The 24277-nt window shown below is 38.7% G+C and overlaps 1 protein-coding gene across 1 annotated transcript in view; it reads right to left on the reverse strand.

The window, feature by feature from the left end:
* The window catches only part of LOC124605793 (protein Skeletor, isoforms B/C), a 686779-nt gene that overhangs the window by 32659 nt on the left and 629843 nt on the right, over positions 1 to 24277 (reverse strand). Inside the window, exons 10-11 of the mRNA XM_047137685.1 lie at positions 20520 to 20696; positions 6684 to 6782 (exon numbers count right to left, since the gene is read on the reverse strand). Coding sequence (XP_046993641.1) covers positions 6684 to 6782; positions 20520 to 20696 — 276 coding nt within the window. The remainder of the gene's footprint in view (positions 1 to 6683; positions 6783 to 20519; positions 20697 to 24277) is intronic.

A 24277-nucleotide genomic window follows, 5' to 3' on the forward strand; every position in this document is an offset into this window, starting at 1 on the left:
CACTGAATCGAATGCAACAGCTCTATGCACTGCCTGACAGGCTGGGAACTTTTGCTCCATGTATCGAAAGTTCAATGAGGAAAAAAGCCTTATGACATACTTTTTGTTGGAGTGATAAACCAGTAAAGATGTATAGACTGTTCAGTCCACCACACCACCTGTAGATGAGCTTGATAAAGATGATCAGGATAATTAATGAAGAAAATAAATGGATTTATATTAAGGGACATTTCAACTACTTAATTTGAATAATCTGACCCCCCCCCCCCCCCCAATATTTCATGTACTGTGATTAATGACTTTATAAATATTGAGGATATGTGCAAACAAGAACTTCACAGTACCTCAGATGAAGAAAGGATTTAAGGATGTGGAATTTAATGGGGATAGTTATTGTGTTTGATTGATAATTGTATCTCGTTCCCATAAACTCTAAGTATAAACCTTCTATGAAGCCACCTACTTAATCTTGGTTATCAGTTCTGGATGTGGTTTAATAGAAAAGATACTACTGACCTGAATTTAATTCAATAATTGTGCTTATGGAAATTTATAGTCACTAAAGTACATGAGAAGTGATTATCAAGTGACAAAAGCCGAGCAATAAACCTGTGTGCAGTTTTGCTATGATCTGTGATGTGTGAAGTATTGACTGAAACAGTGGTGCATCATAATTTGCATAAAATGAATGCAAATCCTCACTGAGCACAACGGAACACAGCTTGACAATTGGTATGCACAAACTCCAGTGTTGTTGCTGCTTCTTGTACCAAAGCACTGACCTAATTCCTTCATGTGATGAAACCGTGTTTGAATGAAATAAACTCAGTGACTGTACAATATGTTCATCCACCAGTTCACCCTTGGGACATACTTCTGTCAAAATGGTCTTCAGTTGAAATGCACAATTCCAACCTAATGTGGAATTTTGGACTTTGATGCTCTCAAGTTTGTACTTACTTCACCTGAATTAAAATGAATTCAGACCAATCTAACTAATAATTATCAGATTTGTGTACTAATTCTATTTCTTTCAGTGGTTAGTGTTGTTCAGAAATTACAAATCCCCTCCAACTATGTTTTATGTATGCACACAATCGCCACAAGCATAGTGCGATGTGGGTCATTTTCCATTTTGATGATTGACTTGATTCCTGAGCATTCCACAGCCTGCTGATATCTTGAAGGATGACCATCACATACCTTGAGAAGGTCATTCTGTTCAAGATACCTCATTATGTTTGGGCTGAGAAAATGTTCTAAGATTATACAACAAATCAATGTCAATGATATTGGATGATAGTTTTGTGGATCACTTCTATACCCTTCTTGTAGATAGGTGTGAACTGTGTCTTTTTTCAAGAACTGGGCACAGTTTTTTGTTAACAATAGGTTATAGTTAGAAGAGGGCTAACTAAGCCGCAAATTCAGTATAGAATCTGTCAGGGATTCCATCAGGCCCTGGAGCTTTGTTCAGCTTTAATGACTTCAGCTGTTTCTCAACACCACTGATCCTGATAATTATTTCATTCATCTTTTCAGTGGTGCGAGGATTAAATTGGGACAGTTCTCCCTAGTTTTCCTTTATAAAGGAACATTTGAAGATCGGAGTAAGCATTTTAGCATTTGCTTTGCTACCCACAATTTCAGTTTTTGGCTCATTCACTAGGGACTGGACACAACCTTCGGTGCCACTAACAGCCTTTTCATATGACCAGAATTTCTTTGGGTTGTATGAAAGATCACTTGACAGTATTCTTTACAGTTGTCACTGATGGCCCAACCCATTGCTCTCTTGATAGCCAAATGCGTTTCATTTACACTTTGTTTTACACCTATTATACAGTAATCCTTGTTTCTTTAGAAGGTTCTGTACAGTGACTGTGTTCCATGGAGGTTCCTTCTTATCATGGACTGTTCTACTGTGTACATATCTTGATTTTTTGTGTAGTTCACTGTATGCTTGTTTTAGTTGTCCTTTGTACTTTGGCAATCATTGTTGCCACAACTGTGTCATGGTGATTGATACCAGTTCCAATGTGACATCCTCAAAGAGATCAGGTCTGTTTATTGCCATTATATCTAATATATTTCCATCATGAGTTGGTTTGCTGACTATCTGTTCTAGGTAGTTTTCAGAGAAGGCATTTAGTAAAGTTTCACAGGATGTCTTTACCACATCCACCACTAACAAAAGTGTAATTTTTGCAATTAATTGTTGGATGACTTAAGTCTCCACCAATGATTACAATATGATTGGGGAACTGACATACAAATGAACTGAGGTTTTCTCGAAAGTATTTGGTTTCATCAGGAGATGAGTCTGGTGGATAATAGAAGGATCCAATTATCATTTTATGCCCACCTCTGACACTGAGTGTCACCCAAACAGTCACACATGTAGCTTCAATTACCACCTCGTTGGATCCGAGTTTCTTGTCTACTGTGACAGATACGCTGGCTCCACTTTCCTTTTGCCTAACCTTTTGATACATGCTTAAATTTTCCCCAAAAATCTAACTGCTATCAATTTCAGGTTTCAACCAGCTTTCTGTACCTAGTATTATGTGAGATTCCCTGCTTTTCATGAGTGCACCAAACTCTAGAATTTTGTCATGAATGCTTTGGCAGTTTATCATTAGGATTTCAATACTCCCCCCTATGGGAAACATTTCTTTCAATCTTACACTGAGTCTTCTGGGTTTGATACAGCTATAGTTATCCATATTGAGAGTTGCCTAATCTAAAAAAAAAAAAAAAAAAAAAAAAAAAAAGTGTGTGCATCCTACACATAGCTACCTGAGTAGCAGCCTCTGATGTGTAGTGCACACCTGACCCATTTAGAGTGACCCTACAGTTCTCAGTCCTATGGCGTAAGTCCAGGAAGTTGAAACCTATCCTGTCACAAAACTTTTGAAGTCTCTGGGTCAGTCCTTCCAGTTGACTCAGAACCAAAGGATCATGATTAGTCTTGTGGACAATGGTGCAAATTGTGAGCTTTGCTGAAACTCCATTGCAAGGCTGGTCTTTCAACCTTCTTTACCAGTCTCTGGAATGACCCAAGAATGACCTCGGAGCCCAGACAACAGCATCATTTGTTCCAACTGCCACAATCTGCAGTTCGTTGCACCCTGTCCCTATGCTTTTGTGTTTGCCACTTCCTGGCACTGGATTAAACAGTTTTCCCCAAAACAGGTGAAGTGAATCCCACTCGCTTAGTTTCAGTTTCAGTGAAAGACAGCAACTCAAACGTTTTGGTTAGGGGGATCGGTACAACACACTGAGTCCTCTCTGGTCCCCGTCCACCCTGTACAGGACACCTAAATCTACCACTGACATGCCACTTGCAGTCAAGTGGACAAGTAATGACAGATACTGCAGTTTTTGCAGAGGAGACAGGATCCACAGGAGAGGATAATACTTGAGATATCACATGTATAATACTCTTGAGAGCTGTTCCAATACACCAGTTTGCAGCAGCTGCCAATCATTTGACAGTAGTCAGGATGATTTCTAGCTGGTTACAAATGTCAACCAACTCATCCTGTGTTTGTGAACAGCATTCATAGTGGGGCTGCATTTTGGCTGGTGCACTGTATTATAAAGCAGTGAACAAATAATTTTAAATTAAGCCCACAGATTATCTTTTAATCTTTACAGTTACTGTAACATGCAATAGTAAATTTCTAGAGAGCTCATAGGCAGGCCTGATCACACTGACACCATCCTTTAGAAAGACTTAGATCCTGTCTTCCCAGTTAAGTACTTTGATTTATCTGGAACTGGTTAAGTTATTTGATAATTAACATATAAATCTGTGACCAGTTACATTTACAGTTGCAGATTTTTGCCTCTGTGCTTATTAAATTCTAACCCTTGACATTATACTTTCATTGATCTGATACTTATGCACAGATGACATACATCACTAATTGAACACCTTGGTTGTAAACAGCAGTAATGGACAGTTGATGAGAAACAGAATTATTGTGTGCATAGCATGGTAAGTGACATGCTTTATTCATATTAGTTGATAGATGATAAACCAAGAGAGGACAGCCACAACTCTAATTTCAGATTCTTGATAATGGCAAACTTTGTTAGGATGTTTGCATGTATACAGCAGTAAATATCAGTAACATAGCTTCCAGTAATAGTAATGCATAGGGTGTTCATGCCAGGAAAATTTTTTTAATGGGTATTTTTTATGATTTTGCAGATAATGTGGACAACTATGACTCAGATGAACCAACTGAATGTGTTCCTAAATGCAAATGCACTACAAAAGTTGTCACAATTCAGGTAAATGTGAATATTTATTTAAGCAAGTAAACAATGCTAAGTTGTGTCCCTTACCATTGTTTGCATGAATTTACATGACAGTGAGGTGTCAGGTATGTTAAGGGTCATCCACAATATTGTTTACATGCTGTAGTAAGGTAACAAAATTAATTTTATATTGCACCAGATCATAGATAAATTTGTGAGATTGTTATTTGTTACTATTACAAATATTGTTAAAGAAAATTTTATATCACATACTGAAATAATTTGGATTTTTGAAATTTCTTTTTTTGAGAAGTTTCACAGTAATGCTTTGTTAATTCACTCAGGAAGTAAACTGTTATAAGTCAATGCTAACCCATGACAAGTGCACTTAGTTTGCAACTTAACAACATTAAGTACCCACTGACAAAATTTTTAAGAATAAAATTTTTACTAGAATTTATAATTTTTTTTTTAAAAAAAACCTCATTATTGTAAATATTCAAAGATGATACCTTATCTCAAGGGGGGGGGGGGGAAGTCATATGGCATGGACTTTAAATATATTATTAGAAACTCTTTCAGTCCATATGTGGCATAACAGCAAACCAGTGTTTAACAGTATTGGTTAAAAACAGTTTTGGTTGCAGTTTTAGTTTTTTTTTTTTTTTTTTTTTTCAACGACGCATTTCACCTTATTTAGGTATCTTCAGGTTATCTTTTCTAGATGTGCGTGAGAGGCACCAAGATCTGCATATCATATTCCCGTTCACAGGAGCGAGTAACAGTAAGTTCCCATGACTGCAATATGCTTACGGATTGGTCTTTAAATAGTCAGACATCATCCAGAATTTTCAGTCTGAGACCAGCTAGCACTTGCGCAAAACCTATGTGAGATCTTTGGAAACTGCAGCTAATCTGGATTGTGTTAATATTTATTCTTGAGTTCACAGCCTCTCTCTACACTGCTGACTCCTGTGTAGAAAATTTGCAGCTCACTATTACCATGTTGAGACCTGTACAACTATTTATTTTTCACAAAGCTCATATTTTACATTTCTAAGATAATCTTTTGACTGTGTATATATGACCAGCATGCATGCAAGGATTATTTGAGATACTTTTATCAAACAGTGAGTATGTTAATTCTTTTGACATGATGGATGTTGTTTAATTTGAACTGATTTCATGTTTTATGGAGTTGATGTTTAATCATCTCAGTGACTGCCTCAAAGACCTGAAAGTGTGTACTGTTTTACGTAATCTACAACCATTGTGTTCTGTTAATATTATGCCTACAAAGGAGTATATCTTCATGTAGTGATTATGTTGTTCATGCTACTGTGTATAGTGAAGAGGAGAGGTGGAGGTACACACTTGCATAAAAAAATGTGATGTGAGACTTGATCTGGTCATCAAAATTTTTGTACTGATAATAAATGTGGGAAAAAGCCACATTACTTGGAACTCTGCATAGTGAACATCATTTGCACAATGCTTAGAAATCAATTTACAGATATTCTACAAGACTTTGATCACGGAGACTCTAAGGGCTTAATGAATAATGCAGGCAAGCAGCATTGCAAACACATCAAATATTGTAACAATTGGACATATGCAGACAACAAAATTAAATAATTCTACATATTTTTACAAAACTTTGAACTATATGGAAATATTCAGAAAATTACTAGAAGTTTTTATAAGCTCTGACAAAATCAACATTCCAGTAAACGGTAGTGTGGTGTTGAGTCACACTATGTATCTGCTCAGCAGCAATAGCATACTGAAAAGTTGTCATTTTATCCTAAGTAAAAGTATTAATTCAGTCAAGAGCTGTAGTAATAATGTTGGGGAGACTTTTATCATTGAAAAATATAACAAGTTTTATAATGATACAAAAAAATTAAATTATATGTCCAGAAATTGTTGGCAATGAAAATTAGACATATAGAACCAGTTGTCCCTTTTTGTATTGATAGTATCCATCATCCTTTTACTGGTGCTACAATTGTTTTTCTCACACCAATAAAATTTGTGACATTAAGTACTTTTGGATACTGAAGTTATATGATAATTTGTTTTTATTTTGTTGATATATTGTTACAGAAGTATAGAATAGAATTGAAACAGCTGTTTGATGTTAGAGATTGATCTTAAGGCTGGAATGTCAGTTACTCTTAAATTACTTAGCAGCAGTGATAATTCATTTCCAGTGGGTCACAGTTTTTATTGTGGTTTTTTATGGAGTCTTGCTTACATCAAATGTGCTAATAGTTGCTTGAAAACTCAGTTTGATTATATTTGCAATACAGCAAACTTGTATGTGTGATTAGAAATAAAATACAAACATATAATTCTAAATCGGCATTATTTCAAAGTGTTGGTAGCATTAGGAAACTGTCTTGTGTACGTACCTCCTTCTACCATAAAGGTGTATGTCTGACCTCTCTCAACTGTTATTTCTGGTATGAGGCGGTCATTTATGTACCATGCAATTCCCCATGAAGGATGTCCTGAAATTAAAGACAGTATAGGTCTCAGTGTCCAGTACTTCTCAATTCTGCTTATCAACCTCATATAAAAAAATCATTTGGTTGTCTTAGAGGAAAGGCAAAAACTGCATGATATTACTAGCTGCTGCACAAGATACAAATGGCTAATTCATACATGAACTCTATATCCTTAACTACTGTACAATGTGAAATTATTCAATTCTGGCACCAAAATATTTAAAAGAATATCTGTGGATATTAGACAGGGCACTGGCAACCCCGAAACTTAAAACTAAGTTAGAAATATATGTTGCTAGTCATTCATTCTATAAACTGCCTGAATATTTGGCTTCAGTTTTGCTTATTTGTGAAAGCAATGAAGGAAATATATTGATACAGCACACTTTATCTGTTACCCTCCAAAAGTAACAATTATGTTTGAATAGCTAGTTGCCATTTAAGAAAAGATGATTGTTAACTTACAAGTACAAGGGAAAAAACTGCAATTACATTTGGTGAATTTCTACTAATTACATAAGATCACATGATGAGATCCACAGATCATGATGTGTGAACAACTTCGCTTGACTAATCATATTATATTAGATTTAGATGAGATTTAGTTTTCATTCCATAGACCCAAAAATGAGAGGATTCTCTTGCATGTAGAACATGTCAGAAAGTATAACATAAAAATCATAAAACATATGAATATAGTATAGACTACCTGATCATTTGTCAGGAGATTGTTAAAATAGGTGAATATATTACAGTAAACTGGAACTGCTAATCTTTACAGAATGAATATACTGTCAGAATGCAACATAGTTATGCACTTTTAATAAATTTATCATAAAAAAATACCTAATCTTGACTGTTGTGATCAAGTGCTGTCGAAACTGAAATCTGACAGACATTTTTACTTAAGTTGGTCTAATAGTCCCTGTTGAGATATACATCTATAGAGTAGAAGGTCTTGTCTAACAAAAATTATTTTAAACTCTGTTTAAACTATGCTTTGTCTGAGACCAAGCTTTCAATGGTTGCTGGCAATTTATTGAAAATATGTGTTCCTGAATATTGGACCCTCTTTGGAACAATGGTTTTCAGGTCTTTATATAGATTGCTCTTATTCCCTAGAAATAACACTGTGTATTGAGCTATTGGTTGGAAATAAAAATACATTACTTGCAGCATATTACATTAAGGAATAAATTTAGTGAGAAGCAGTGGTTAAATTACAAAGTCCCTTGAACAGTTTTCTACATGGTATTGAATTTACACCACAAATAATTGTTATAACACACTTTTTCACTCTAAAAACGTTTGTTTGGTTTGAGGAGTTACCCAGAATGTGATCCCACGTCACATAATGAGTAAGCAGACTCCATACAACATAACAGAATAAAAGTAAGCAAACTATGCATGTTATTTATATTTATATTTCCTACATCTGACATCATTCTCACTGCAACTACAGACTTATTTAGGAGCTTCAGCAATTCTGTGGTATTCCCTTTCTAACTGAATTTATTGACAAGTTGTAATCCCAGAAGTTTAATACTGTTAACCTCTTCGATCTGCATATCTTCGTATGTTATACAGATGTTGGAAGGAAATCTCTTACAGGTTCTGAACTGCATATGGTGGGTCTTTTAAAGTTTAATGACAGTGAATTAGCTTTAAACCATTTATTAATATTAATTAAAATTTGATTAGTAGCCATTTCTAAGTCTGTACTTGACTTACTACTTATTGCAATGTTTGTATCATCTGCAAATGACACAGACTTAGTATCTGGCCTGTAACAGACACGAGGTCGTTAATGTACAGACGAAAAAGCAATGAAAGCAAGATGGAACCTTGAGGATCATCACATGTAATTAATTCCCAATCAGTTGAAGAGTGACTGCTTACTGCACAGATATTTCAAGACAACACCCTTTGTTTCCTGTTAGTTAGGTAAGACTCAAACCATTTCGCAGCACTGCTGGTAACGCCATAATATTATAATTTACTTATATGCTGTGGTTCACACAGTCAAAGGCTTTTGCCAGGTCACAGAAAATGCCAGTAGCCTCTAATTTGTTATCTAATGAATTAATTACACTCTCACTGTATATGTAAATAGCTATCTCTATATTAGAACTCTGTGACTTACTCAGTGTATTATTTGCAATCAGATACTTAAAGAGATGCTTGAACATAACATAACGAGACACTTCAACGCAACATTTTCAAATGTTTTTGAAAAAGCTGACAAAAGTGAAACTGGTTGGTAGTTTGATGGTATCTCTTTATATAGCATATTTTAGACAGTCTGGAAGTGTCCACTGATAAGAAATTGTTTACACAAATAATTTAAGATAGAACTCAATACACATGAGCAATCTTTAATTAACTGCATTGATATGTTATTATAACCACTAGAATACTTAGATTTTAAGGATTTTATGATGGATGCTATTTCTTTGGGAGATGTGAGTGTCATTTCCATTTTACTGAAATTATTTGTAAAGAGTGGTCTAAAGCTGCTTTGATTTCTGAATTACCTGCTTCAATATTTTGCAGTATTCTTTGTGATGGATTACAATGCTGACATCAGAGCTGTTCCTAGATAGCAAATACAGTTTCCTGTTTGTTTCACGTGATAGTTTATTCCTTGTATAATCCTTAGGTTATTTTTAGACTTGAGTTTAATATGTGTTATCTTGATGGGAAGACAATTTTCCCATTAGAGTTGTACACATTGTAATATCTATCCAGTTCATGTCCTTGAGCAGTCACCAAAAATTCTCAATTTTTGACTGATTTATTACCCTCCTATACTCAGATTTACTATCTTTTTTTCCTGACAAGTTTCAGCATTTAACACAAGATGCTGCATGTCGTGATCAGAGAGCCCGTTGACTATTGGTTTTGTGATGAGATTTTTCTCCTAGATTTGTCTACAAAGATATTATCAATAACAACCTCAAACAGTTTACATATCCTAGTTGCAAAGTTCACTTAGGCATTAAACTGAATGACAGTGTTGCTGACTGCAATAATTTTCACTGACAGAGCTTTTCAATAAATCCACAGTAAAATCACTAGTAACTACTATTTACTTGTTTTTTACTGAGAGATGGGACAACAGACTACAAAAGTGGTTTAGTATTCATTTAAGTTTGTTGACTAATGCTGTAATTTTATCCCCAGTATTATCTCAGTTTCAACATGAATATTAAGCCTGGAGTAGTTTCAGTATCAACATTAAATCTGGAGTTTTTGTTAGCGACAGATATAAAATATTTTCATAAAGAAGGGTTAAAACAGGAACATCTGGAGTAGAGAAGAATAATACAGTAAAAGAAATCAGCTGTCAAATCTTGAGCTTTGAAAAGGTCTCAGATGTCTTTCTTTGCCAGTACAGAGAAGGAGATGGAATATAAGGAAGGGAAAGATGCGTGATGTGTATAAGAGATACGAAAATGTTGCAGAGGATCTAGTATCCAGACAGCCATGAGATAGAGGTGAGATTTAAAAAGAAACAATGCAAGGGAAGGTAGGAGAGAGGTGCTGGCAAAACTGAAGCTGCAAAAGCAGGCTATGAATTTTACATAGGTAGCTCATTGCTGGTTTGTCACACATTTTTAACTTTCAGAAAGTTTCAGCAGTGTATTGTAATTTTGAGCGTCTGATGATGAAGTACTAATAATGAGTTACATACGGATGATTATGGGTGAAAATTGAGAGATGAACTGAGAAGCATGTAGAATTGAGTGAAAGAAAAAGGGTATGAAAATAGGTGTGGGGGGGGGGGGGGGGGGGGAGATTAAGATGTTACTTTTAATTATGATTTCTTGATGCCCTTTTGGCTATATGAAAATTATTTACAAAGTGTAACACAGGTATGTTTATCTGAGGATTTTCTTTCCGTGAAATAAATGTATCTCACCATTGTTGCTTTGTTAGCATTTGATAGTTTAAAGAAATATTTGACTGCAAGTGGAACAATAAGGGAATTATTGAAACATCATCATGAGCTATAGTGTTGATTGAGAAGAGTGTTGCAGTTCTCAGATGAATGCTTCTATAGTTGAAATTTATTTATTTAGCATCTGTGTCGCCGTACAAACGATATTGGACTTGTAATACATAGAAATTAACAATATAGAATATACAAAATGAAATTGTCTACAATTGGATTTGTCATACACCGAAATTAAAATATAGACTGTACAAAATGAAATTGTCTATAATAAATGATAGCAAACTTACAGTTTCTTTCCACATAAATGGTTTATAGTAATTTGTTTCTCAGTAACAATATATAACTAGTACTATAGATGGTAAAGTATAATAAAAGCTGAAACAAATGAAGATAGAAAATTTTGGAGGTTAGTTTGTAGAGTCATTTTCTTGGTCTTCAAGATATTCATTTATTGAGTAACAACATTTAACAAGTAAAAATTTTCTAAGTTCCAATTTAAAATTTGTATTGTCCTTTAAATCTTTAATGTACTGAGGCAGTGCATTATAGAGCTTAATGCCCATGTGGCTAACATGCTTCTGAGTTCGTGTTCTTCTTACTTGTTCTATGTGGAGATCATTCTTGTTCCTTGTGTTGTAGTTGTGACAGTCTGCATTTGTATGGAGATTGCTTAGGTTAGCTTTGGTTAAGAGCACACATTTAAGTATATAGACTGATGTCAGAGTAAGTATTCCTAACTGTTTGAAAAGAGGTCTACAGTGAGCTTGTGTCGGACAATGGGTAATTATTCGAACAGCCTGTTTTTGTAAAATAAAAATGTCTTTCAAATTAGAGTTTGAGCTGGCCCAGAACACTATTCCAAATGAGGCAACAGAATGAGAGTGTCCAAAGTATGTCATTCTGAGTTAAATCTGTGTGTAAGAAATTTTACATGGTGTTTCCAATTCATAGCTTCATCTATATGCATTCCTAACACTTTTGCAAAATGCACTCTCTCTATTAGTCTGCCATCCAGTTCTAGATTAATGTCTTCATCCTGAATCATTTTACCATACTGTACGTAATTTGTTTTCTTTGCATTGAGGTTAAGTTTATTTGCACTGTACCAAGTCTCAATACTTTTTAGGATTTAGTCAGTAGTTGACTGTAACAAGTTTTTGAGGTCGCTCACTATCAGACTTGTGTCATCTGCATATAGTACAATTTTGGCTGTATCATATTGTAACTGTAAATCATTGACATATATGAGAAAGAGTAGTGGCCCTAAGATGCTGCCCTGGGGTACTCCTAAAGGAACTTCTTTTGCTTCTGTATCTAACCTTATTTTTTGACTTGAATTTACAGTGGTGAGCTCTATAATCTGAGATCTGTTTTTGAGATATGACTCAAACCACATTTTAACTCTTCCTCTAATACCTACTGCTTCCAGCTTATCAAGGAGGATTTCATGGCAGACCGTATCGAAAGCTTTAGATAGCCCTAATTGAGTCCTACTACACTTTCTGTGCTTCGTTTTGCTCGAAAACCGTGGTGGTTGTATGTTATAAAATGCTTCAGTCTCCCTTTCTCATGAATTTTCAAACAAATGATACATTACTGTTGCAAATACTAAACTTTTTAGTTGTTGCAAATGCAGTATCTTTATAAACGAAGTTTTTTTTTATTCTCCTATATGTTTGTGAAAACACAGTATAAGATTTCTGGGCTTCAGTAGATCAACAGATTATATCAGTAATACCATTGGCATGAAACCTAATTGCATACCAAGTGAAATAAGAAAATTTTACAACATTTGAGGGGTATTTGTCAACCTAAACATAGTAAATACCTTTTTTTGCTTGTTTTGGCACATTTTACGGAAGTAGTTTGTTGTTCTTTATTTTTGGTCTGTTTTGTAATAATAACTGAATAAATAGTTTTGGTAGTCTTTGTTCCTGGCAGTATGGTACACATGAACTTAATTTGCTGTTAACTGTATGATCTCTCTAAAGGACTGATTGGAATGAGTGTGTGGTAGGTTATGGGCCCATCTACTTCTTCGCAATCTTGCTCACATAGAAATGGTTTTCCTGCTGGAGCAGAATGTGACAGAGAAGAAAGAGACTGGTAGCAGTGACTGAGCAGGTGATTTGGTGCCACCTGATGTTGGAGAGGACGAGGCAGAAGCGCTTCCGCTTGCTGAGGTTGACCACCCCATATACATCCCACCTACCCTCAAAAAGTGTACTTATTGGAACCAGAAATAGAGGGAGGACTACACGCCCTCTCTTATGGAGATGTCGCCATGTCCATCTGCTCCTCCAATTACAGCAACTCCTGTGATGTCAGCAGTCCTGAGTCTGAGCCTGTGTTGTCCACGCTGTCTTTGTGAACTTTGGGCAGCAGGTTTTGGTCAGGCTGGGAGGTTTTCAGAGTTCACGTATGGGCATCTTGAGAGCTTGTGGGGGTGATGGGAATAAATGTGTTTTTTCTTTGGTGACATCTTTTATCACAGTAGTTTATTGTTTTTCATCTTTTGTTTGTTTTTTAATTATTGCTGACTAATAACTTTGATAATCTGTCCAGAATGAGGTTTTCACTCTACAGCGGAGTGTGCACTGATATGAAACTTCCTGGCAGATTAAAACTATGTGCCAGACCGAGACTTGAACTCGGGACCTTTGCCTTTCCCGGGCAAGTGCTCTACCAACTGAGCTACCCAAGCACGACTCATGCCCTGTCCTCACAGCTTTACTTCCACCAGTTGGTAGAGCACTTGCCCACAAAAGGCAATGGTCCTGAGCTCAAGTCTAGGGTCCGGCACACAGTTTTAATCTGCCAGGAAGTTTCATTGATAATCTGTGTTCCTGGCAATATGGTGTTTATGAATTTCATTAATTTTTAAATCAGGTTTACAACCTATCAAAATGAGACTAGAGTCAATGTACAATAGCTACAATTTCCCAATGTCTTGTTCATTATCCTTGAACATATTCTCACTTTGAGTGTAATAAATTTTCTTGAGACCAAGAAGCTTATGTCCACATATCAGCATGGTATTAGGAGCACCACTCATGCAAAAAACAGCTTGCCCTTTTCTCACATGATATATTGTGGACCAGGAATGAAGGGCAGTTTCCTTATTTCTAGATTTCTGGGAAGTACTTGACACAGTGCCCCATTGCAAGCTGTTAACAAACATATGAGCACACGGAAAAGGTTCACAGTTATGTGAGTGGCTCAAATATTTTTTAAGTTATAGAACCCAGTAAGTTGTCCTTGATGGCGAGTGTTCACAAGAGACAAGGGATCATCAGGAATGCACCAGGGAAGTGTGATAGGACCACTGATGTTCACTGTATACATAAACGATTTGGTGGACAGGGTGGACAGCAATCTTCTGTTGTTTGCTGATGATGCCATGGTGTATGGTAAAGTGCCAAAGTTTAGAGACTGTAGAAGGATACGAGATGACTTAGACAAAATTTCTGGTTGATGTGATGAATGGCAGAAAGCTCTAAATGCGGAGAAATGTAAGTTAATGGAAATGAACAGGAAAACCAAACCCCTGAAGTTCAGACAAAGTATTAGTAGTGTCCTGTATGACACAGTCACATCATTTAAATATATGAGCATAAACATTACAGAGTGATGTGAAATGGAATGAGTACATGAGGACTGTGGTCAGGAAGGCGAATGGTGGACTTTGGTTTATTGAGGGAATTTTAGGAAAATATGGTTTACACATAAAGGAGACTGCATATAGGATGCTGGTGAATCAATTCTTGAGTTCTGCATGACTGCTTGGGATCCATATCAGATCTGATTAAAGAAAGACATCAAATTCAGACAGAGGCAGCCTGCTAGGTTTGTTACTGATAGGTTGGAACAATACTTAGATGCTATGACTCAAATGGATATCCTTGGGAGGGAGTTGAAGTTCTTTCCAAGGAACACTAATTAGAAAATTTAGAGGACCGGCATTTGAAGATGACTGCAGAAGAATTCTACTGTGATAGCACACATTACACTTAAGGACTATGAAAATATGACATGTAAAATTAGGTCTCATACGGTGGCATACACACTTTAGAATAGAAAACAACAATCTTGGTTGCTCAAAATAGCTGTATGTAATCTTCACATGTGATGTGTTTCACATGTTCTAGGCCTCATCAGACAATCTGAGGAAATTACAAACTGGTTTAAGCATCAGTTGCAATTAAAGACAATAATAAATTATTGAAATAAAAATAGCAATAGGAAGACATACAAGGATTGAAGTATGGAGCACAGGGCCACATTTGTGTTTCAGGGAGAGGTGAGAGGTATAAATTTCAACTTATAAAATATTGCTCCATAACTGAGCTTACCAACAAAAACTTCTGCTAATTGTAATTCAGGTGCTAAACATTATTAAGAGACCCATAGAACTGGAAGATAACAGCCAGGCAGTCACTGTCAATGCTTCATTACATCACTAATAAAATTCTTGTTACTTGTAACTGACACATCAAATGTGATTAAGAGTCCCAAAGAACTGGGAGGTAACAGCAAAATAGCCACTGTCACTGCTTCATTACATTACTCAGAAGCAACATGAAAAAAAGGTTATGTCAATAGGGGAAAGAGAGCTACTTAAGAGTGTTAGGGGTACCCAACTTATGCAAATAGGCATATTCAGTGAGCAGAAAAATAACCTCGCAAGAGCAAGATACATCCATATAATGTCTAGGCTAATACGCCTTAGGCTAATGACTGGCCACTAATATGAATAAAGAAACAGCTAAAATTTTATAATAAAAATATGAAACAGTGATGCCAGAAACAAAACTAACCAGAAAACAAACTGTAACGATGATAACTTACCAACAAAGAAACCACCTCATGAACACAAATGTGGTCTGTTTATGACACTGTGATCATGCCCTGTCATACCGGCAACTAAACCACCAAGCAAGTGCCTGGGCCCCATCGAACCATAGTGAGAAAAGGCTCATGAGGTAGTGCCCTAAAACTTAACTAATTGATGGCTAAGGTGTTAAAACAATGATTAATAAGTAATATAGGTGGCAACCATAATTTAATATCAAAAAAGGTTTGATGCTTTGAAGATTTATTCATGTATTAGATTTGGAAATCTGAAAAAGATAGGCTTAAAAGTTTCAAACTCTCTCAAAAAAATTCAGTTTCTTGCCATTTTTGGCCACGTGAAGGATTTTAAGGTTTTATAAATCTGGGGACCAATGGCCAGAATACATGATGTGTTGGGAAAGGGGACCATTAGCCCCCAGGTATAGGAAACCTTGAAAACCTTCATGTGGCCAACAAAGGTAAGAAACTGAATTTATTGGAAGAGTGAGCCTTTCCTCACTATGGCTCCATTAGGCCCTGACACTTGCTTGGCAGTCTAGTAGCTGACATGACAGCATATCGTCACAGTATTGTAAACAGACCATATTTGTGTTCATGGGGCAGTTTATTCATGGATAAGTTGTCATCGTTACAGTTAGTTTTCTGGTTAGCTTTGTTTCTGACATCATTGCTTGTTATTTTTGCTATAAAACTTTAGCTGTTTCTTTATTCTTATTAGTGCCCAGTCATCTGCCAAAGGTGTACCAGCCTAGCTGTTCTATGGATGTTTTTTTGCACTCGTGAGATTATTTTTCTGCTCACTGAATATGCCTATTTGCCTAAGTTAGGTAACCCTGACATGCTTCAGTAGCCTCCTTTTTCCTACTGTCATAAGCTTTTTTTCATGTTGCTTGTAGGTAATATAATGGAGCATTGACAGTGGCTATTTGGCTGTTATGTCCCAGCTCTTTGGGACTCTTAATCACATTTGATGCCACAGTTACAAATAGGCCAAATTTTATTAGTGATGTAGTGAAGTATTGACAGCAGCTGTCTGACTGATACCTCCCTGTTCTATGGGTCTCTCTGAGTCTCTTGATTACGTTTGATGTCTCAATTATGATTACCAGAAGTTTTGATCAGTAAGCTCAGTTATCATGCAATATTTTATGAGATGAAATTTATACCCCTCATCTTCCCCGGAAACACAGATGTGGCCCTGCTCTCCATAGTCTTCTCCTTTACGTCTTCCTCTTTTCATTTTTAATTTAATATTTTATTATTGCCTATAATAGCAACTGATGCCTACACCATGTGGTAATTTTCCCAAATTGTCTGATTATACCTAGAAAAGGCTGTGGTGACTAACAACCAAGTCACTTATAACATCTTTGTTTTGCAAGCTCTTTGGGAGCAGTCTGTGGTCGCGCGCGAAACGGTAAACACATGTACTGAGAATCAAGAGATGTGTATGTCTGTGTATGTGTGCTCCAGACCAATGAAATAGTGCTTATTACATGGAGTATAGTGTACATCGTTGGATCCGGCAATCCTACAACACTAAACCCATACTGGTGACCCCGAATTTATTCTCGAATGCTATAACGAACTCTAGTTCCATCGACCAATACACAATGGATCGCTTGCTGCCTGCTACACTGCACATATGCCAACTAGGTTTTCCAATGGACACTTTCGCATTGTTTTCGAATTATCCACCTCGTGTTCACAATTATTCGATGCAGTTTCTGAACACAAAGGCTAGCAGTACTCAGCAGACAGTGCTTCTACATTCCCACAACCATGTGTGCCGGCATCAGGTACGAACAATAAGTTTTCGTTATTGTACATGAATCAGCAGTTGTGTGGCAATGTTCCGTACCAACAGAATGTTTTTCCTGCACAAAACTTCGCATGCAAATTTTATGTTGAATGTGAACTTTCCACGTGTTCTGAGTGTTCAACAATGGCTGATACAATGTGCTCAAACCCCAGTGATTATGTTTACAAATTTACCTAGTGTCAGTGTGAGCTTTCCACCCAAGTCAGTGGCAGTACAAATCGAGCCGGACGCTCAAGAAGGGAGCATCTGCTTTATGAGTGTTCCGGCCGCGTCTGACACATGTGTTCCACAAACGTTAGGCGATTTTAACAATTTTAATGCGCCTGTAGGGGAGGGGCCCGGAAACTGTACTCCGTTGTTTTTCGCACATCAGTCGATTACGGTTGACTCTTCCGTGCTGGTCCCTTCTACTCCTGTTTGTGTTACTCCATCAAACAACTGACTCGTTGATTTCTCAACCACAGTTGAGCCAAATGTGCCTACTGTGCTGCATACCACTGACGGTGTCACGAACTGGTACACCGCTACTGCACCCGAGCCAGTTACGCTGCAGAGCTATGGATAGGGAGTGACAGTTGTCAACAAACAGTTACGCCAAGACTCCCCCGTCCTTTGGCCTAAGCTACCACCCCTTCGCAAGGACCACATGGTTTGCCTCAGTTGACCACATCCCGCAGCTGCAAGGCATCTCTGATGACAACTCAAATTCCTTTGTTTACTATGTCACGTCCATGATGAACTGGACCTGATTTGCGACATTGTGGCTTCGCTTCCCACTTCGGACAAATATGAATTTGCCCAACCCCACCATATGCAAGAGCCTATTCAGATCTACAAAGGAAGCTACCTGCCTCATCATCAGCCACGAGTCACTGCATTCCAGATCCGCATCACAGCTCTGGCTTTATCACTATGATTGACACACATCATATGCTGGATGCTACACTTTGGACCACCTGGTTGCTCATTGCAGACCAGGCTTACAACATTCTGCCACTCTCCCATACCCCCCTGGGGGGCTCTCAGGCCTCAGGGGTTGGCACACCTGTGCAGCAATTTCCATTGCTCGGTACAGAGTACGCACGACTCGCTCCGCACACACGCGTGGACCAAATGCCACCTGGCAGCCGCCGCCGTAACTCCTCTCTTACCAACTCTACTGCAGCACTGCCATCAGAGGAATCTACAAACACAACCCCCTCCACTGCTGCTTCAGCCTCAGCCACCTCGACGGATGATGCTACATGCCGTTCTGCTTGGTGTTATTTCCATTCTCGCTTTGGCAATACGGCTAAGAAATGTTGTTCCTCATGCTTGTTCCCAAACCAATAGTTCAACCACACTCAGACACTGTGGGCTGCGTTGCATCACACAGGCACCTGTCTCTTAATACTTCTTCACCTCACGTGCCAGGATACTTGTACGTGAAAGACGCAGTGCTGTCTTTCGTTTCTAGTATTGATCCCTGCAGCATGTCCTGCATTGTTGTTATAGGCATAGACACCGTTTGGATAATTCATACAGAAATGGCTACCGAAGCTCTTATGGGGAAGCACCTAAGTTTGAGCCATCGGACTCCTAACTGTTGCCAGGCCTTAAGAAGAAGTTTTTTAGACATAATATAACGGCAGCTTAATTATCAGGCATACAGTCTACACATAACAGATTATCAAAATGTTATCAGTTGTGACAGGTATCTCGTTTTTTATTGAAATAATGTGGAAAATCAAAGGGGAGTTTCCTCTTTCTATTATCTCTGTATTTAGATATCATCGAGAAACATCCTTGAAATAATGAATTCACAACATTTATTTTTGTGCCTGACCTAGTACATGAATACATTCATATGAAACGGCAAGTTTGTCAGAAGACACCTTAGAGCACCAGTGAAGCAAATGAATGTACCATACCTGTGATTTGCGTGTAACTGCGTTTCCCTCCAGTGGGCAGGTTTATCAGAAGACACCTGAGAGCACAAATGAAGCTGATGAATGTACCATACCTGTGATTGGGATGTAACCGCGTTTCCCTCCAGTGGGCAGATTTATGAGAAGACACCTGAGAGCACAAATGAAGCCGATGAATGTACCATACCTGTGATTGGGGTGTAACCGCGTTTCCCTCCAGTGGGCAGATTTATGAGAAGACACCTGAGAGCACAAATGAAGCCGATGAATGTACCATACTTGTGATTGGGGTGTAACCGCGTTTCCCTCCAGTGGGCAGATTTATCAGAAGACACCTGAGAGCACAAATGAAGCTGATGAATGTACCATACCTGTGATTGGGGTGTAACCGTGTTTCCCTCCAGTGGGCAGATTTATCAGAAGACACCTGAGAGCACAAATGAAGCTGTTGAATGTACCATACCTGTGATTGGAGCGTAACCGCGTTTCCCTCCAGTGGGCAGATTTATCAGAAGACACCTGAGAGCACAAATGAAGCTGATGAATGTACCATACCTGTGATTGGGGCGTAACCGCGTTTCCCTCCAGTGGGCAGATTTATCAGAAGACACCTGAGAGCACAAATGAAGCTGATGAATATACCATACCTGTGATTGGGGTGTGACCGCGTTTCCCTCCAGTGGGCAGATTTATCAGAAGACACCTGAGAGCACAAATGAAGCTGATGAATATACCATACCTGTGATTGGGGTGTGACCGCGTTTCCCTCCAGTGGGCAGATTTATCAGAAGACACCTGAGAGCACAAATGAAGCTGATGAATATACCATACCTGTGATTGGGGTGTGACCGCGTTTCCCTCCAGTGGGCAGATTTATCAGAAGACACCTGAGAGCACAAATGAAGCTGATGAATATACCATACCTGTGATTGGGGTGTGACCGCGTTTCCCTCCAGTGGGCAGATTTATCAGAAGACACCTGAGAGCACAAATGAAGCTGATGAATATACCATACCTGTGATTGGGGTGTGACCGCGTTTCCCTCCAGTGGGCACATTTATCAGAAGACACCTGAGAGCACAAATGAAGCTGATGAATATACCATACCTGTGATTGGGGTGCGACCGCGTTTCCCTCCAGTGGGCAGATTTATCAGAAGACACCTGAGAGCACAAATGAAGCTGATGAATATACCATACCTGTGATTGGGGTGTAACCGCGCTTCCCACCAGTGGGCCCGATGCGCGCCGTGAATTGTGTTTCTCCCAGGATTTTTTCGACTGGCCAGGGTTGGATGGTAGGTGCTTCTGTCACATCTGATGGGGATATCACGCAGTCGTTATCATCACGGCTGCTGAAGTCAATCCGTATGTCATCTGCAAAGACAATAGTAATAATTATCACAGCTGCCACTGACGTTCTTTCGGGGGAAATTTCATAAACAATGCACAGATTAGTATTACCACAGTCTAACATAACAGTCGCGACACTTCGCCTCTATTTTGTTGCCCACCTCGCCAGCAGCGCCCCAAGCGGTCAGTAAGTTGAACTGTGAGTTCGGCGCGATCATGAAAGCGAATAGTGGTTGTTTGTTTTGATTTCTACAATGGTTTTTACAAGCGGGAGCGTTTGTAGCGCAATAAATTGCAGCAAGAACAGGAAGAAGACACCACAGCTGTCTTTTTTTAGGTTTCGTAAGGATCCTGAGAGGTATATACCGGTACCATCATGTTACTAAACTGTATCGTCAGGATTCACTTTGCAAACTACATGTGTATTAATGATTAATCTTTCGTTTTAGGAGCAGAAAATGGCTAGTTAATAGCAGACGAGTAGAGCTTATCAAAAAAGACCCATTTTACCTGTATAATAATATTAGGTTTTGTTCGCTACATTTCGAACAAAACCAGTCCATGAATGCAACAATAATAAACTCGTGTGGAATGCAGTACTCACACTGTTTGACATCCCAAATAAGCCACCTAAACTGACGCTGAAGAGGAAACGGCCACATAGATTCGACAATCCGTTTGAAGCTCTGAAACAGTCGAATGACACAGATGCAGCCAGTTCAACTTTCCATGTATCAGTGTTAGATTCGTGTGAATCGTCAACACAGACCTGCTTTGACGATGAAGTGGTTAGATTAAGTGCAGTTATTCGTGTCTTACAAAAACGTGTGAAGTGTCAGAAATTGCAGATCGCTAGACTTCGAGCAAAACTATTACAGGAAAAGGAAAGTGCCTACAGACAGCGACAGAAATTGTATCAAAAGGATGAAGTGAACAGGGACAAACGAATGTTGAAGTCAATAGGTAGGTATGTATTTCATTCACTTCTGTTGTTAGTCACTTAATTTCCCTTGCTCCCTTCGTATGATATTTTTTAGCGCCTTGTTCACTGACAGATTGTTTGAAAATTATTCAAATATTTGGTTTTGCGTGAAATGTAATGTAATTAGCACATTATAAAGTTTCCAACATATTTCCCCACTATTTGCCAGTTGCTTGTCCCACTTAGAATAATATAAAGATGAAGGTCGTGCTTGTCGCAACAGGCGACAGTGACAAACACAGTACGCATACAGAACGATAATGAACTGACGATCGCTTTCGCATGTAGAGGTACATGTCTGTGCTTCTTACGCGTGAATCTGTGTGTTTATAGTCTACAGATATCAACGTGGTAAGTCGCAATTCTGTCCAACGTCACAAGTGTTTCTTCACGAATGTGTTGTAGCTTTTCACTCGATTCATGGTTTTGTCCATACTTGCGCTTATTTTAGAATCATTTTTAGAAACATATATGGCTTCTGATACTACACAAACCCTTGGAGGCAAGAAAATAACTCAAATATTTCGCAAATTACGTAGGAAAAGGGTGCAAAACAAACATGCTTACGACGCGTCTGACGTTCACCTTACTCGCCACTTGGAGCGCTAGTGTTGCTCCATCTGTCAAACGGTAACAACTTTTACACCAGTGAGTGTCGCGACTGCTATGTTAGACTGTGGTATTACTGTCGACTGTTTGACGCCACAACAATGAAAATTATCGAGAATGAGATTTTCACTCTGCAGCGGAGTGTGTGCTGATATGAAACTTCCCGGCAGATTAAAACTGTGTGCCCCAGGCTGTGGCTAAGCAATGTCTCCGCAATTTCTTTCAGGAGTGCTAGTTCTGCAAGGTTCGCAGGAGAGCTTCTGTAAAGTTTGGAAGGTAGGAGACGAGGTACTGGCAGAAGTAAAGCTGTGAGTACCGGGCGTGAGTCGTGCTTCGGTAGCTCAGTTGGTAGAGCACTTGCCCGCGAAAGGCAAAGGTCCCGAGTTCGAGTCTCGGTCGGGCACACAGTTTTAATCTGCCAGGAAGTTTCAATGAAAATTATGTCAGATGTTGGGAGTTTGAGGAAGAAGTACATGATCTTTTTTTATTTTTTTAATTTTTACTGTGTACTCTAACATAAAACTGGCGAGAGGTAGAAATGGACCCTGCAATTGTCTCCGGTACTGTGACTGCTGCAGAGCAGAGGTCGTCCATCAAGATCGAAACTTTATGCGACAAAAACCCCACAGAAATCTGTAGTGCATTAAGTGAAGTTTTGTGATGATGATGTTTGGTTTGTGGGGTGCTCAACTGAGCGGTCATCTGCACCCGCACAAATTCCCAACCTTAGCTCAGTCCAATCTCGCCACTTTCATGAATAATGATGAAATGATAAGGACAGCACAAACAACCAGTCATCTCGAGGCAGGGGAAAATCCCTGACCCCACCGGGAATCGAACCCGGGACCCCGAGGTCGGGTAGCGAGAACGCGACCATGAGACCTCAAGCTGCGGGCATGAAGTTTGTGGTGAGTTTACAGTGGATCATAGTACAGCTCCATGCTGGGTTAATCGTTTTCGTGGCGGTCGTATGTGCACAGACGATAATCCACAAACCGAAGACCAAAAACGTCAACAGATGAACAAAGTGTGAAACTTGTGGCAGAATGCTCTTGACGGAGATCGCAGTGCAACTTGTAAGGAACGCTCTGAAGCCATGAGAATCCTCCCAGCATCTGTTTTCTGTATTCTGACAAATGATTTGAAGAAGAGAAATATGTCTGCGAGAGGGGTCCCACATTGTTTGACTGCTGAAGAGAAGCAGAAACGCGTGGACATTGCAACCTTGTTTGAACAACAATTCGACCGTGAAGGCCAAGAATTCTTGTGCCGAATTGTCGCTGTTGATGAAAAGAGGATTAGAGGCTTTGAACCAGAGTTGAAATCACATTCTAATGAATGGAGAGCTTCAGAGTCTCCACGTCCAAAACAATTTCTACATATTCAATCGAAACTCAAGCAAATGACGAATTTTTCTTGTGATCACTAAGGAATCGTGGTGACTGATAGTGTCCCATGTGGACCGAGCGATACAGCAGTGTACTACGGTAAACTCATGCAAAACCATTGCAGAAAAAGGCATAAAACCCGATCCAAGCTGACCGAGGCTGGGCCATTCATTCTCCACGACAATGTCTGACCGCATACCGACAGTATTGTAGCCCAAAAACTGCGGGAATACGGGTGGGAAGCGCTGCCTCATCCTCCCTACAGCCCGGACATGCGTCCACCAGACTTCGACTTGTTTTCGAAACTGAAAAAACCTATGCGTAGACGTCACTATATTTATCTGGAAGAGCTTTCTACAACCATTAGCCGAACCATTCTACAGGTGAACAGTAGTGGTGTCCTGGGGGGAAGAATAGAGCTTCCGAGTCGTTGGGGTTCAGTTATAAAGGATCAGGCAGACTGTTTTGAAGGACTGTAAAGAGAATTTGGAAAAAAGCCATATAAGTAAAAAAGAGAACGAAAATTAGTGTGCATTATTTATGAGATGTGCCTCGTATATAACATGCACTACATATTAGATCAGTGATAACGCAACTCCAAATCAAATTGATGATGAGGGATGTAA

Source organism: Schistocerca americana, chromosome 3, assembly GCF_021461395.2.
Source record: "Schistocerca americana isolate TAMUIC-IGC-003095 chromosome 3, iqSchAmer2.1, whole genome shotgun sequence".
In the NCBI taxonomy this organism is placed as follows: Eukaryota; Metazoa; Arthropoda; class Insecta; order Orthoptera; family Acrididae; genus Schistocerca; species Schistocerca americana.